The sequence below is a fragment of the Podarcis tiliguerta genome, assembly GCF_965153285.1.
Source record: "Podarcis tiliguerta genome assembly, chromosome: 8".
Taxonomy (NCBI): Eukaryota; Metazoa; Chordata; class Lepidosauria; order Squamata; family Lacertidae; genus Podarcis; species Podarcis tiliguerta.
This window is the reverse complement of record NC_139541.1, coordinates 71,920,399-71,936,923: the sequence shown is the minus strand read 5'-3', so window position 1 is coordinate 71,936,923 and position 16,525 is coordinate 71,920,399. Positions and strand designations below refer to the sequence as shown.

At 45.9% G+C, this 16,525-nt stretch overlaps 1 protein-coding gene across 1 annotated transcript; it reads right to left on the bottom strand.

Annotated features, from left to right (window-relative positions):
* Positions 1 to 2,847: 2,847 nt before the first annotated feature.
* LOC310684389 (sialic acid-binding Ig-like lectin 13) lies at positions 2,848 to 16,282 on the bottom strand. Its single transcript, XM_083455473.1, has 9 exons — positions 16,206 to 16,282; positions 14,314 to 14,463; positions 12,476 to 12,883; positions 9,218 to 9,523; positions 9,078 to 9,119; positions 8,011 to 8,262; positions 6,064 to 6,372; positions 3,747 to 3,795; positions 2,848 to 3,556 (listed from the first exon to the last, which is right to left on the bottom strand). Exons 2-9 carry the CDS (start codon positions 14,423 to 14,425, stop codon positions 3,457 to 3,459), a joined length of 1,578 nt encoding a protein of 525 aa, XP_083311599.1. The 5' UTR covers positions 14,426 to 14,463; positions 16,206 to 16,282; the 3' UTR covers positions 2,848 to 3,456.
* Positions 16,283 to 16,525: the final 243 nt, after the last annotated feature.

Sequence of the window (16,525 nt, the reverse complement as noted above, 5' to 3'; positions counted from 1 at the left end):
GCAGCAATGAGGGAACTCATTGATTATGCAAGAAAATGAGAAAAGCAGAAGCATTTGTCAAGTTTGTAAAAACAATCAGCCACAAATTGCAACAGGAATGATTGTGCAATGTTCTGATGAAGTGGGCTCCAGTCAATCTCATGCAATAATACAACAGTAGGCCTTCCAGATGCTGTTGGACTGCAACTCTCATCAGTCCTAGACAGGATAGCATATGGTCAGAGATTATGGAAGCTGTAGTCGAACAGGATCTAGAGGGTACCACATTAGCTTCTCCTGTCATAATAAACGTTTTAAGACTCTGCACTGTTACTTTGCTAGAACAGACTAACCCTCTCGAAGTAGAACTGTAAATAGTGTTTTTATCCCTTTCCCGATGCAGACAGCCTTATATATCCAACACACCTGAATTTTATGCAAGGGTCAACTAGCTGTGGAAAGGACCCAAGCATTATCGTGACCAAGGGCAACCAGGAGGCAGGGTCACAGCACCAGGTAGGCTTCAAGCCTGATGAGCAATCAGACCAGAGAATAAAGCAAAGCAAAGCAATCAGAACTGGAGGGTGACCGCAGAGCAGAACAACTGACTTTGTGGATATTTAAGTTATTTTTAAAAAAAGTTTTTTATTTATACAACAAGAAAAACACACACACACAAATACCAAATTACACACAAATTACAAAAATAACCATATGGATATTTAAGTTATAGTTAGAAAAATCTTAATAATTATTCATAAAGGAAACAGTTTATAAGAAGTAAATAAGGAGGCCAGATACAGGATAAAGGAAGTCTTTTATTTGATTGTTTGTATTGTTGTATGTTATGCTCATTGTATGTTATGTTCATGTTTAATGAGGGTGGATTTGTGTATTGGATGGGGGGTTTATGTTATGTTGTAAATAAAATTCCAATAAAAAATTTAAAAAAGGAAAAAGAATTAGTAAAATAGGAAGCTGACATGTATGAAGTCAGAACACTGGGCCATTGTCTGCACTGACTCACTGTGACCCTCCAGGGTGTGTCTGGCAGGTCTCTCTCTCTCTCTCTCTCTCTCTCTCTCCCTCCCTCCCCTCTGCCCTACCTGGAAATGGCAGGGATTGAACCTAGGACTTTGCCATCCAGCACTCTAACTATGTGGCCCCAGTAGGGGCTTGTCCACATTTCTGCCTGTCTAGAAAGCATGGTTGCAAGATCCCAAAGTGCACGTGCCTTCTCCTGTGGCAATTGAAATAAGCTGCCTATTTGGTACCGGCGTAGCATATCCACAAATGGATTGCCATTTGCTTCAATTCAGCTTTAAAGACTGATTTTTCCCAAGGAAAGGTCCAGAGTTTTGTTTTGTTTTTTAAAAGAGCGCTCAGGCATGGGGCTTTAAATCATGGGCAATGCATAAAAAGCACAGTGGGAAGTGTGAGTAAGTCTTACATCACTGATCTCAGTCCCCAGGGTATAAAAGCCCTAGTTCTGCTTTCACTTCCAGCCTATCTGCTGCCTCTTCAACTCTTGTAGCATTGGAGAAGAGGGCCAAGATTTGAGCTTGCAAATAGATTACATCATCATCATCATCATCATCATCATCATCATCATAATTTATACCCCACCCATCTGGCTGGGTTCCCCCAGCCACTCTTCCAACAGAATATTAAAATACAATAGTCTATTAAACATTAAAAGTTTCCCTAAACAGGGCTGCCTTCAGATGTCTTCTAAAAGTCTGGTAGTTGTTTTTCTCATCTGTGGGTGGGCATTCAACAAGCAGGTGTCACTACCAAGAAGGCCCTCTGCCTGGTTCCCTGTAACCTCACTTCTCGCAGGGAGGGAACAGCCAGAAGACCCTCAGCACTGGACCTCAGTGTCCGGGCAGAACGATGGGGATGGAGACGCTCCTTCAGGTATACTGGACCGAGGCTGTTTAGGGCTTTAAAGGTCAGCACCAACACTTTGACTTGTGCTCAGAAACCTACTGGGAGCCAGTGTAGGTCTTTCAGGAATGGTGTTATATGGTCCCGGCGGCCACTCCCAGTCACCAGTCTAGCTGCCGCATTCTGGATTAGTTGTAGTTTCCGGGTCACCTTCAAAGGTAACCCCACATAGAGTGCATTGCAGTAGTCCAAGCGGGAGATAACCAGAGCATGCACCACTCTGCTTAGAGAATATAACTCTAACCATCACCACCATAAGAGATTTAAATTAAGACACATGTTGGGAGAATGTACACAGCAGCAAATGAAAATGGTCTTCAAGGTTGTCAGATAAAACAAGAAGCAACTCAAGCTGGTTAGAGTGTGGTGCTGATAATGCCAAGGTTGCAGGTTCAAACCCCATATGGGACAGCACATTTTCCTGCATTGCAGGGGGTCCAACACTATAATTCTGTGACACTGATCTCTCTATTCTTGCTATTAAGGACTGACAAGATTTGTCCTACCCCTCTCTGATTCCACATATAGAAGCCGACTTGACTTGCAGTTGAGTCCTACTTCAGCACTGGCAATTGGACAGCAACCTCACCTGCACCTGAAGGCTTCAGGATAGCTTAAGGGCCCCAGGACAAACTTCAGAGAAGCACCAAAGGTCAGTGGCAGAGCATCTGCTTTGCAAGGAGAAGGTCCCAGACTCATTGCTTCACATCTCACCATAGGGCTGGGAATGTTCCCTGCCTGGAATGCTGAAGAGCTGCCAATGTCCATTCCAAGCCACAGCCAACTTAAGGAATACAGAATCCACCAGGAGCCAAACTGGAAATTCTGTACACCAAACCAACACCAAAGAATAGGCATTAAGGGATATTATCCCGTTTTAATTATTCTTGGACTCTGCCCAAAAAGAAAGAATTGGGGGGTCTTCAGTCTCAGCTAGCATGTAATCCTATATCTGCCTTAGACCAACAGCTGTACAATAAAGTGTGGCAAATAGCAATTATGGAAAAACGGACAAATAAAATTGGCAAGAAGTTTGAAGCGTAAATACTCTTTTGCAAGATTAGTACAGCTTTATTTTCTACATGTCTAAAAATGAAAACAGGATTGCCGTCACATAATAAAACTTTTTGGTTAACATTAACTTTACACCGCCTTCCATACATATGCTGGTCTGCGACAGGAAGCTACTATGTTATTCGGATGTTATATTTTATGTGTGAATGATGTTGGTAATATGTTGCAATAAATTAATGAAATCTAGCAAAATAAAGATAAAAAACAATATGGTGCCCGCTACATTCATTGCACCACAAATGCACAACCAGAATACTGTAAACACTTTTCTCAGAAAAAGAAGAAATCATCCATCTTATGCCTGTGTATGAAATAGCAGAGCTATTAATCCATGCTCTTCCTCTTTCATTTGAAATAAACATTCATTGATGCTCTTTCACTGCCTGGGAGTGCACAGCGATGTGTGTGATGCCGTTGCTCCACTGAGCAAAGGAACGGCAGGAGATCCAGTCACCATCATTCTTTTTGCTTCCTTCTGCCCTCTTGGGTCAATGGAGCCTTCCTCCAGTTCGAATACCAAAAGGCCAAGAAAAAGAACACGAAACAAAACAAGACCCTAAAAGCAGATGGTGACATAAGAGAGCCATTAGCCAAAAGAGGGGAGGAGGGAACACCCTAGGATCAAAGGCTAAAGGGGATTTGCGTGGGTTTGTTGCTATCGTCACTTCACACAGGTGACCCCCACATTTCAGCCAAATCTGGCTCCCAGGGCAGATCCAAAAACCAGAAGAAGGAAGATTACTTACTTCATCAGGATGAGGCCTACCACCAAGGGAACAATCAACTCAGAAGAAGCTGAAAAGCAGCAAAAATAAAAGTCAATGTGAACAAAGCAGAACTAGCTCACAATAAAGCAAGAGACGGAAAACAGGAGACAAGATTATTTCACACAGGGATGACTGATCTGTTTCCCTCCAGATGCTGCTGGACTCTATCTCCCTCCCATCTTTCCTGACCATTGAGCCATGCTGGCAGGGACTGTTGAGAGTTGGAGTCCAACAATATTGGGAGAAATTAAAAAATCCCTTCCAGTAGCACCTTAGAGACCAACTAAGTTTGTTATTGGTATGAGCTTTCGTGTGCATGCGCACTTCTTTACATACACTGAAACAGAAGTCACCAGATCCTTATGCAGTAGTACCTTGGGTTAGGAACTTAATTCGTTCTGGAGGTCCGTTCTTAACCTGAAACTGTTCTTAACCTGAGGTAACACTTTATCTAATGGGGCATCCCAGTGCCGCTGCACCACCGCCACACAATTTCTGTTCTCATCCTGAAGCAAAGTTCTTCACCTGAGGTACTATTTCTAGATTAGCGGAGTCTGTAACCTGAAGCGTATGTAACCTGAAGCCTATGTAATCTGAAGCCTATGTAACCTGAAGCGTATGTAACCCAAGGTGCCACTGTATATAGTGAGAGGGTGGGGAGGTGTATTACTCAGAAGAGTGGTGGGAATGGGTGATTGGCTGATAGGTTTACCACACCTATTGGCTGATTGGTGTCAGTGTTTGAAAAATAAAAGGTTCTGACCTCCTTTTTACTCCTTTGCCTAGTTCTCAGACCTTAGTTGGCAACAAATGAGTCTTTGAGAAAGAGTATTCTTGCAGAGTATTGCTGCTTTTATTCTTAAAAAGTCTTCTTTTCCAACCACGACCAACAGCTTTAACACAACCCAAACACAACCAGCTACCAACCAACCAAATCACAGCCAACACTAACATTGACCACTCCATATATACAGGTACAATTAGGTGAAAGATTGTATGAGTCATTGTAGGCTGCTCACTCATGCTGACTTAGTTGTTTTAGCATTAAAGAAACAGTGGCCAATTTTTAGCCGTGACAATTGGTGGATAGGTTTACCACACCTATCAGCCAATCACCCATTCCCACCACCCTTCTGAGTAATACCCTTCCCCACCCTCTCACTATATATAAGGGTCTGGTGACTTCTGTTTCAGTGTATCTGAAGAAGTGTGCATGCACACGAAAGTTGGTCTCTAAGGTGCTACTGGAAGTATTTTTTTAAAATTTTGTTTTGACTATGGCAGACTAACTGGAAAATTGGGAGAGTGACGGATGAGACTCTCCTGTGTTGAATGGTGATATTTTCCATGAGAAATCAGAAACTTGACAGCTGCCAAGACCATGGAGCCTTCCTCCACCACCCCAACTGAATGCTGCTGAGGAGCAATGCCAGTTATCAGTGGCCACCTTCTTTTTTCCAAGTAGAAGTAAGGCTTTAGAGCTCTTGGTGCTCTACTGGTAGTGGTGCCTATCGGGACAGGCAGGGAGGGAGGGAGGGAGGGAGGGAGACCACCAATGACAGCTGGAGCCAGAGACTGGTAGAGCCAACTAAATCCAGTTATAGTCCTATCTTCCTCCCTGGCTGAGTTCCGTAAGGTCTAAAATAGAGACTAAGCAGGAGAAAGCTGGCAGTCTGGGCCACTGCCATGTAAGTAAGAAGGCTGCCAATTGGGACTGTCTGAGGACAGATTGCGGTAGGTGGGGCAATGCCCCATTTGACCCAATGGACCAGCCTGCACCATCTGCTGGGAACGTAGAGTCAGCAATGACTGTCCCAGAGAGGGTGGCTCTCCCTTATCCCAGGGTGGATCTACACACCGGGGGGGGTGTGTGTGCTATAAGTAAGTCATAAATTAAATCATTATAACAAAAGAAAAAATCTCTATGTAAAATCGCCCTACAGTTTTGTGCTCTCCAGCGCCATCTGGTGTTAGGTGTTTATAGCACATTTAAAATTCTGTTTTTTGACTAATGTAGCTGAGTCCCCAGTGTACAGACAGACAGAGCAGACAGAGCAAGATTTAAAAGCATTTTACAACAAAACATTGCAAGGCTGTGATTGAAATCCAGGCTGTGTGTCTTCTACCCCTGCTTGGATCCAGATTTCCCCCAACCCCACATCACCATTCTGTTCCTATCACTGTTGTTGTCATTGCTAATCAGATTTCTGCATTTTTTGAAAGAGGCAACAGAGGGGATTTTCTAATATCGGCAGGGCTGCAAAAGTCAGGATTTCTCTGTCTGGTGGACTCTTACCTGTTTTCAAGGAACTAAGGTGGAATTGCATGGTGTAGACTCCCAGAGAATTGTTCCCAAGACAGATGATGCTGAGGTCGCCATCCGGGCTACCTGTCCAAATTAGGGAGCTGGTGACCTCATTCTTCTGGACTGAGGAAGAGACTTTCAGGTCTGCCGTGCTGGTGTTCTCAGCTACAGTCATCCCGCCCACTTGCCAATGGATCTGAAGTGGAGGCTTGGAGTGCAGGGAACAGTTGCAGAGGATGCCATTGTCCTTACGCCAACAGGCAGTGTTTTTCTGGGGATTTTTGCTGAGCTTGGGGGCATCTGCAGAGAACCAAGTAGCCAAGGTGAAGAACACATTCCGATCTAGCTAATGACTGCACCAGCTGCAATACAACAATTCATCCACTAGAGGCACCCGGGAGCAGACACTGCTGCCACCCTAGTTCTCTACTCTGTTGCCTAAGGTAAATCCTGCTTTGGCTTGGGTTCAGAAGGCAAGGAGTTTCTTTCCCCCTTGTGTCCAGTTTGAAAATAAAAGCAGAATTTACAGGAATGGTTTACAAGAACTTAAGAGCTGTGTCTCATAGAATCTTAGAGTTGGCAGGGACGCCAAGGGTCATCTAGTCCAACCCCCTGCGATGCAAGAATCTCAACTAAAGCAGCCATGACAGATGGCCACCCAGCCTCCAAGGAAGGAGAGTCCACCACAAACAATGTGGCCTGGGCTTTTCCAGTGACGGGGCAGCAACAGTAGCAAAAGAGGCACTGAATGGGTTTCTTCTGCCCATGCTGCTAGTAGAGGCTCAGGAACCCCTTAATGAAAAAGGGAGTTGGCCTCCATAAATAGTCACAGTACAGTACCTTGGGTTAAGAACTTAATTCGTTCTGGAGGTCCGTTCTTAACCTGAAACTGTTCTTAACCTGAAGCACCACTTCAGCTAATGGGGCCTCCTGCTGCCGCTGCATGATTTCTGTTCTCATCCTGAAGCAAAGTTCTTAACCCGAGGTACTATTTCTGGGTTAGCGGAGTCTGTAACCTGAAGCATATGTAACCTGAGGTACCACTGTACTCTAGGCAGCTACTTTCTAAAAAGAAAGAGACAATGCAGATTCTCGGTATGCCAAATGAATATCAGAGTATTGGCCTGTGCAACACCCCAACAGCTAAACACAAGGCCCACCTATGAGGCTATCACATAGTACCTAAGAGGGGGAAGAGAAATTACTTTGCAAAACGACTTAGGTCCCCACAAGCAGCATCCTTATGGCATCCTTTTCATTGGATAAGCAAAGGAACTATGTTCTGCACCTCCAGGTAGCAAACAGTGAGACCATTGCCACCGGGGGATATTCCTTCATGAGATGCTCATCAGACGAAAAGGTCTTGAAGCAACCGAAGATGGGCAGGTGGGAGAGGGGCATTCAGCCATTCTCCTCCATTGCCCATGCAGACCTTTTCTTACAAAACATCAAAGCCACGTCCTGCACATCCTGCTTTATGGGCAAGACAGATATGTGAACAAAAAACTTCTAAGTTTGGCCTTTGCATTTAATATTAGAGAGCTGTCATTCTGATGAGAGGCTGCATAAATATGCCCTCTCCTGGTGAATGAGGATACTTCCACAAATTTCAGAGAAGAGTTACCGGTATGTTCAGTGACTTGAATTTGTGGTTTTGCCCCTGGGGCTGCATTTATGCATCCTGAAACTAACTTCTTAGAAAGCTTCTGCAAATATGTAAGCTCATCATGGGGCTCCTGAACTTGTGATGAAGCTGTCAAAAGCTGCATCTCACACTACTAGGCTGACACACTGTACAATGCAGCCACAGCTGTGTACATTTGCAGAGGTCCCCTTAGTGGAAGCATGCTGGTATTAGTTGCAGGTCAAGCCACTTAGCATACAATGGAGTTTCCCAGGTTAATGCCCCCAAGGAACTTCCCACTCCCCATCTCTTACATTGCACAATCACTGAAATATTCTTCCTGATTGAGCCATGTGGATTCTCTGCCTGACACTGATACATCCCAGCATCCTCTGACTTAATGTTGGGCAGTTGAAGGGTATCTTTACTGCCCTGCATATTGTTGTTTAGGGTCTTGTTGTTCTTCAGCCATGTCACGGAGGGAATAGGTTTGCCTTGAGCTTCACAAAGCAGGCTGACGGTGTCACCTTCTCGGACCACCAGCTTTTCTTCCTGCGTGGAGATATCTGTAAGAGAAATGCAGTTAGATCACAATAGGTCCTGGGATGCCTGAGGCTAAGGAATCCTCACTCAGTGCTGAGATGTTCCTGTGTATTTTGAAGAAGGATGGTTGACACCAGGTCTGCAGAAGTGGGGATTCAAATCTTTACAATGATTATTAATTATAATTGGTTCAAGACAGCTTTGGGCCATAGTTTTGCAAAAAGAGAGATGATCCCCTCATTTTTCTGCAAGTTCAACTGGCAAGAGAATAATAATAATAATAATAATAATAATAATAATAATAATAATAATATATCCCCTGTTTTGCCTTCCACTGGGAAGACTTGGGCCCATTTCTTTTCCTTCTCATTCCACTTTAATACACCACTTAATGCCAACATCGGATTCTAAATGGCTTACGAAGCACAAAAACCAGTTACACAAACATTAAAATATAAACACCCACAATTGAAATATGCAATAGAACAGTCCCGTCAAATAGAAAACCCACAGCAATTAAAATAGGAGACCCAGGTCAAGAGCCTGAAGGGTGCTACGGTGGGGAGTGAATTTTGGTTCGGGTGCAAGGATGTGTGCATGGCATGGCATGGCTGCTGGAAAGACCCACTGAGCCCAGCTCCTCCCTGTTACTGTCCAGTTTGTCTTCAACTCCCCCCCCCAAACCACCATCTTGGGCTCTGCCCCAACTCCCAGCCATCTCTAAAACCCTTCCTCCTGCACAATTCCCACTCTGAGATCCCTGAGCAGCTATTGGCTGCCCAGCAGAGCTCAGTGAGGATGGGGATGTGCAAAAACACTTAAGAGTTTTGTATCTCACCAGGGTGTCCAGGCCTTGTGATTCCGATGTCCTGAGGTGGGTCTGAAACATAAGAAAACAGTGAGGGGAGCATGGGCTAGAAAGAACTGTTGGCCATTCATGGGAGGGGGAAGCAGTACTGAGCTATGGGAGCTACTCACAGACCACTTCAAGAGAGATTGTATTCGCAACTGTTCTATCAACTGCAGGGTATCTGACACGGCAAGTGAGGGCTCTGCCTTGATCCTGCAAAGTAGGTGTGAAGGTGAAGCCAGAAGCAAAGGTCCAGCTTCCATTGCTGTGCTGATGGTTCTGTGCAGTTGTTGTTCCTGGCAAATTACTCCATGAGATCTGAGGCCGGCTCTGTGATTCTTTCCATGGGCAGGTCCCTGGTGCCTGGCAGATGAGAGTGACGCTCTTCCCCAAAACCAGCTCTGATGAGTTCAGGATTATTGGGTTTGCCAGCTCTGAGAAAACAGAAGTCCCCAGGATGGGATCAGAAGAAAATTCACAGACTAAAGTAACTAGGGTACAGGACACAGGAGTCCTGAATTATGGATGGTCACCAGCACTACTTTACCCCCCACTTTGCAGCAAATGCTGCCATTCTTTCATTTGTCCTTTAACAATAACTTTGTGTCTCTCCCTTAGTAGACTGATTCCCCATGCAATGGTCTGCTTTCTCTACCAATGTTGGTCAATGTTTCTGCTCATTGTGGACTCAGCCTGGAGAGGGAGAAATCTTGATGGCTGCCTCTATGCTGCTGAACATGATCCTGAAATTGGAGGACAAAGCCAGATGTGATTTGGGAGACACAGGAAGAAAAGAGGGGGGAAATGACAACTTGAATGCAGCAGCCACAGGAGGGATCTGTCTTTCATCAAAAGAGGAGCACAGGCTGAGGAGGGGTCACTTAACCCTTGAACTATTTTTTCTGAAGCAAATGGCCACCCACCCAAACTGCTCACTTGCATACAGGGGAATAGGAAGCAGGTCTGCATATCTTTTGCTGTGGGGTGAGGAGCTTGGAGAAGGCAATTTCTAGGGGCTCAGCTATACTGTTGCAAATAAAACATTTCAAGTGTGTTGCAAAGTGATATATAGAAATGTGGCACTAGATATATGGTGATGGTGAGCCATGGCAAATTCAATACATTTTCTAAAACATTTTTTTAAAGCATTTCCTCAGTGTTTTTTAATATGTGTGTAGATTCCACCTAGGAGACATGGAACAAATCCAGAACTCCCCTGGCCACACTCCCCACCCCCTCCACACACACACCTTCTTCCAGGAATGGGTTGTTGAACTGTGATAATGAGTCTAGCTTGTCTGAATGGAAAGAGGTGGATGACCATGTAGAAACAGCTGACATTTCCCTGAATGCCATGTAGCCAACACAAGCCTGGCTTTCATATCACCTTAACCCTAGATGAACTATTGTTTGAAGGTGAATGCACACTGTGTTGGTGCAGGGGACCCAAATCAAAGGTGTTTTGCTCCTGCCATGTTGCCAGGAGCTAAGCCATGGTTTGGCAGAATGTTAATCTAAACCAGTGGTTCCCAATTAACTAATTACTAAGGACCCCCTATTTTCCAAAAGCCAAGCCACAGTCCCCCTACTTTTGAACATTTTGATAGCTCTGTGGTAGTTACCTCTACAAAGCAATTTTTTGAACAAAATGTGGTGTAGGCTCTAATAAGCAAAGGATTTTCGGTATACTAAACAAACAGACTAGGGCTGAGAGATATCTGGTTTTTTAACATCTTGATATATCAGCAGCTAAACATCACAATGTTCTGATATATCACGATGTCTGAAATTGGAGATAGGGCGTGGGGAAGAGGGAAGGAGCAGCCGCAGAGCCTGGATGGTTGGGGGGAGGAGAGGAAGTCGAGTCACCCCCACTGCATGGTTTGAGGGGGTGGGGGTGCATCAAGCCACAATCAGGGGGGCAGCCAGCGAAGAAGCACATCCACTGTGGCTGCTGTTGTTTTCCTGCTGACTAAGAAAAGCTGCTCCGAGTCCGTGCCAGGGGAAGGTAGTGCCACAATTCCTTGAAGTGAGAGCAGCCAGCTGCCCTGTTCTCCATCAGTGAGAGGAGAAGGCAGTGGTTGGCTGCCCTGGTCTCCCTCGGTGTGAGGGAAGGCAGCTCAGATCAGCTGAGATCATCATGCAATTTTGGTGGTGCCTTGAAATCAGCTGCCCTGCTCTTCCTTGTATGGGGAGTGATATACTGCTATGTATTGCTGGGTCGAAATCGTTATCACAGTGTGATTTCAAAACCAATTTTAACCAATATATTGAAAAATTGCAGAGTGCTAAAACAGACCACAAAATTTATGAAATACCATGCAACAATGACAAAAAAACGAGTTGGGGGAAAGGCAAGGGATGGGGCTACAGAGGCCGTGTGTGTATTCTGCAGACCCCCAGGGGTCCACGGACTCCTAACTGGGAACCACTGATCTAAACTCAGGTTCATGATTTGTTTCTCTCCAAAATAAACCATGAGCTGTAGCATAGGCTTGCTTTTTAGCTAACTGCTCATGGTTTGTTTGGGGCTCAGACATTAAGCTGAGGCTTAATCTCCTGTAAAACCACCTGCCCCACACCAGCAAGGGGAAGGTTCTCCACCTCCATGCTAAGCCAAATCAAGGCTTAGCTCTGTGCTGAACAGCAGCAGGAGAAACGGGGGAGGAGCAAAGTGCCCCTAATTTTAGCCCTGTGCCTCAACCCTCTGTGCACTCACCTTAAAACCAGTCAGCTATGGGAAAGTGACCTGAGTTTGAGGCCTGGACATGATAAGAGGCACGCCTGTTGCTCTGCCCACATTTGCTTGAGGCTCCATCCATGTGTGCTTCTGGCCCTGCCCACCACTTGCATGTGGCCCCTGGAATGAGGTCCATGAATGAAAGAAATGTCCCCCACCCAAAGCACCCTCTGGTCCTAGAATTCAGGGTGCAGTGGATTAGGACAATATTCCAGATCTGTACTGAGGCTGATTTCAAAGGTGGCAAGAGAATACCTCTCTGCTTCTCCTGCTATTGAGGAAGCTGTGGAGATGCTGGGGGAAGGAGAAGAAGCAGGTGATGGGATGCAGCTGGAAGTGAAGGAGAAAATGCCTCTAGTTTCCTGTTTCTCGAGACTGTCAGCACAGAATCCATGAGAGAGTTCTTCCCTCTAGTGAGCTGTGTAAAGTATTCAGACATTTGGAGATGCAAATGATGTAATTTTGGCGTTACAACAATGGAGAGGAACAGGAAGCATGGAGCACTTGTACCTCCTGTCCCTTTGGCATCAGCATAATGTCCAGAGGTCAAGGCATATTTGTAGGCAGAGCCTTTCCCCCCTTTACAGCACGAAAGAGCACAAAAAAGGGAATAAGGGAGCAAATAAAGAAGTAGGAAACTTCTTACCTGTCACAGAAACATATGGTAAAATAAAAGAAACACGATAGCTGAATTTTAAGATTCCTGTCTCAATTCGAAAATAGTACTGCCCTTCATCCTGATTCTGAACATCATTGATGCTAAAGGAACAGTCACCTTCTGATGGATTTCCAGTCAACTGGAAACGATTCCCAGCAAATGAGGCAATTCTTTGATCCTTGTCACTACTGGCAACAATAATACCAGGAAAGTGATTTCGGGTATAGTCAATATAGGACGAAGCACCATCTTTCTTAATCCAGTAGACGTATAATTCCCCAGAATACTGAGAAGTGGGATAAGTGAAGTTGCAGGGAATGTGAATGCAGAGACCTCTTTGCACGGTGACAGCCTTTAGCGCTTTAAGATCATATCCCAGGAGCTGACTCTGCAGACCTGCCAAAGGAAAGAAGGAAGGAGTTCACTGGTTTGTGGGCTTAGCGAAGACCAGTTTTGCAGCTGACCCTCTTGCCAGCATACTGTACAGCTCGAGAAGAACATTCTGCACAGTCAACAGCACCAAAACATCAAGGGTTGTCTGGAGCAGCAGCACCTGAGGATTGTGGTGGGTCTCCAGTCCCAGGACTTCCCAACCACCCACCATAGCAGCAGGACCTCAGGGGGGAGCGTTTCCTGGGCCAGGGCAAGAAGGAGGAGGACATTCAAGTGTGAGTGTCTAGCAGGTGCCACACACACTCTCGGTCAGAAGGAGGAAGGTGCTCTCGAGTCCCCTGACCAAGGACCCTGAACCAGGGATATTCCAGTGCTCCTTGGGTCTCACACTGGAGCTCTTCCTGCCATTTGTACTCAGGACTCATCATTTCCAAGTTTTCAAATTCTTCACTCTTAAAATAAACCACGAAGTGAGCAAAACCTAGGAGGAACATAGGAAGCAGGGCTGGCCTCAAGAGGTGGCATGGTTGGGTGTCTGTCAAGAGCCCTTATCCCAGTAGGGACTCAGTGATAAGAACCCTCTGGAGCTCCAGCAGTGAGGAGGGAGACTCTGTGAGGAAGGGGCATGTGTGGAGGGTGTCTTGTTCAAGGACCACCCAAAACCTGGACCTGATCAGAAGCTGCCTTCTGCTGAGTCCATCCACTGGTCCATCTACTCTGATGGGTAGTGGCTTTCCAGGATCCCAGATAGGAACCTCCCCCACCCCTTTCTGGAGATGCTGAGGGTTGAACCTGGATCTTTTTGCATGCAAGTTGTTGTTGTTGCTGTTTGTTGTTGCTGTTGCTGCTGCTGTTTATTTATGCCCCGCCTTTTTTGCCTGGCAGGTACTCAAGGTGGCTTACAGATAAAAATACAGTGGATGCTTGGGTTGCGAATGTGATCCATGTGGGATGCATGTTCACAACCGCAGCAGCACGTCTGCGCATGCGCAGGTTACAATTCGGCGCTTCTGCGCATGCGCGACAGCCGAAACCCGGAAGTAACCCGTTCTGGTACTTCCAGGTTTTGGCAGATCCATAACCTGAAAAAACGCAACCTGAAGCATCTGTAACCCGAGGTATGACTGTATAAACAGCTGAGGGGGAAATAGTCACTAAAAACAATTAAACATTGGTAGAATCAAAACTACACACATACACTTGAAACATACATATAGTTGCAATGAAAACAGCACAGCACCATCCCTTTCATTAAAAAACTGTCTGTTTCCAAAAGGAAGTTCTCCTCCACTGAGCCCTTCCCTCTTGGGACATAGCACTCAGAAGAGCAAATTTTCTCATTTCTGCACACCAGGGATGGATAGTATGTGACCCTTCAAAAGTTGGGGGTTGTTGGCCATGCTGGCTGCAGGTTCCCCAGCCACCGTATCTACCTTTGCAGGGAAAGGCAAGAATCAACAGTGTCACCGTTGCCATGGATGAGGCTGGGTTCTTCACCTCCCAGGTGAGGCTCATGAGTCCTCTGGTCCTTCTGCCGTTTGGCATCTTTTCTGAACTGGAGGCTTCTTTCTGAGGATGGAGCTCTGGGGCAAAGAAATAAGAGGAGCATGAGGCACTAAGTGAGCAGTGCTGGCTGAAGCAGGGAGGGTGCTTGGAACTCATAGATTTTGGAAGAATAAAAATATGCAAGCAGTGTTCACCACAAAGTCTTCCATTCGAATTCAACCATCTACCATGAATTCAGACGCCAGGGTCATAAGGGCCACTAGCCGCAGCTTCACTTTTCCTGTTTATAATGCAGGGTTAAATTAGTCAAGGGGTTGGAAACCTCAAGCCATGGGGGGAGGGGGCCAAATGTGGCCCTCCAGTCCTCTGTACCTGGCCCTTGAAATTCTTACTAGGCTACACACCTTTTCACTCCGCATCCTTCTTGAGAATTGGCTTGCCTGGAATGTGCCCCCGGATGGTGAGAATGCCTTATTGCTTTCCTGGACTGAGGAGAAATGGGCATGGAATGGTAGTGGCTATAGAAACCTCTGGTTTTTTGCTGTACAAAGGTAAGAATTTCGTCAGTTGCTTCACCCACTCTGATCCTGCCCACTGCTGGCATATGAGCCCAGGAAGCTTGTCCATGAGGGAGTGCGGGAGAGCTGAGGGAGTCTCCATACTGGTACACACACACACAATCACACACACAAACACACAAGCACACAGAGTGGAGCCAGTCTCTTTCCACAGGCACCCAGGCACCAATAGAGTCGTGCTCCTGAGGTATCTCACACAGGAACGCAAAGGAAGCTCGCACCCTGGTGAGAGGGCCACTGTGGAATCTGAGCTAAGGAGCCAAGTGCCTCTGTCTGTGTGTGTTTGTTGGGCAGCAATGAATGGAGAAGAAGAAGAAGACTGAAGAGAAAGGAGGACCCAATTGCCGCCCCTCCCTTTGATAGTTCCATGTTGTTTCCACAGGTGAAATTTCTCTTCTCAGGTTGCTATTTGCCACCCTTGTGAGGCAAATAGCAGCTTGTGGGGGAGGATGAGCCCTCACTGATGTGGAAATGTGGAGAACTAAAGACTGGGGAAATGAGACACTGAGAGAAACCAGGGGGAGTGCTCCGGCAGGGAGCTTGAAAGTGGAGGTCTGTACCTAGAAACACAGCACAAAAACCATGGATGAACCCCTTGCTGTGTGTAGCTGCACCTGCAGAATAAATGCAAGAAACAGGAAAACTACCCCTCCCAGAATCTCCCATTCTTGCCTGAGTTTTGTTTTGCAATAGTCGCCCTTGGGAAAAACAGCCTCTTTTGCTCCTTTCTCTGAGATTGGGAGAGAGAGAAAAAGAGAACCAGAAAGAAAGCTGCCTTTAACACCAGGGCAAGCCCAAGACATTTTGATATTTGAGGTGGAGCAGGAACTGGCATGCACACACACACACACACACACACACCAAATAACAAAACAAAAAACAAGGTGCATAGTATTAAAGGCCAGTCAAATTATTTTGACACAACACCTTAAATCAGCTTTCTGCCTGAAGCAGCTCCCTCACCCTGCCCAATAGTAGGGTTGGCTCTGCTCACCAACCCTCAAAAGAACCTCCCAAACATCGGCTTACTAAACCTCTTCTTGTGAACTGTGAATCCTCAGAATGATAGCTTACCCCTCACGGAGCTACGACTGAAAGCAGCTTTAAAAAATGACCTTCCCTGGGATACTTTTGGGGGTGCTTTAAATGTGTAGTGTGTATGCAGCCTTTGATTCAGGTTCAGTTTCTGGCTTAGCAGACATACCTCTAGACAGACTCAGAATTCCCTTTTCTCTCCTCACCTCTCGGATTCAACTTGAAGCAGTGAGCGAGGAACCTCCTTGTTGCTTCTGCCTTTCTGTCTGTGGTGCTGAACCTCTGGGAGAATTTCGCTAAACTTAGAAGGAAATTATGTAATAGGAACCAGAAAAGCAGAAGTCTCAGAAGATGGCTTAGTCAAACAGGATGTAAGCAGGGTTAGATTCTCGGGCATCTTCCCCTTCTATTTTTATGGGAAATCATTTACAAAAATCTGCATGGAATGATTTTGTGACTTGGGGGCAATGTCCCACAGGGTCTTTTCTGTCCTAGCACCTGGGATTTTCTTCCATGGAGGTGGTAT

Bases quoted from the DNA above. Each gene is read 5' to 3' on its own strand.
- LOC310684389 (XM_083455473.1), bottom strand. From the start codon at position 14,425: ATGCCAAACGGCAGAAGGACCAGAGGACTCATGAGCCTCACCTGGGAG. The intron at 8,263-9,077 runs GTGAGATACAAA...TTTCTCTTACAG, and splicing joins CACAAGGCCTGGACACCCTG to ATATCTCCACGCAGGAAGAA. The intron at 3,796-6,063 runs GTAAGAGTCCAC...GCTGCTTTTCAG, and splicing joins CCTTAGTTCCTTGAAAACAG to CTTCTTCTGAGTTGATTGTT.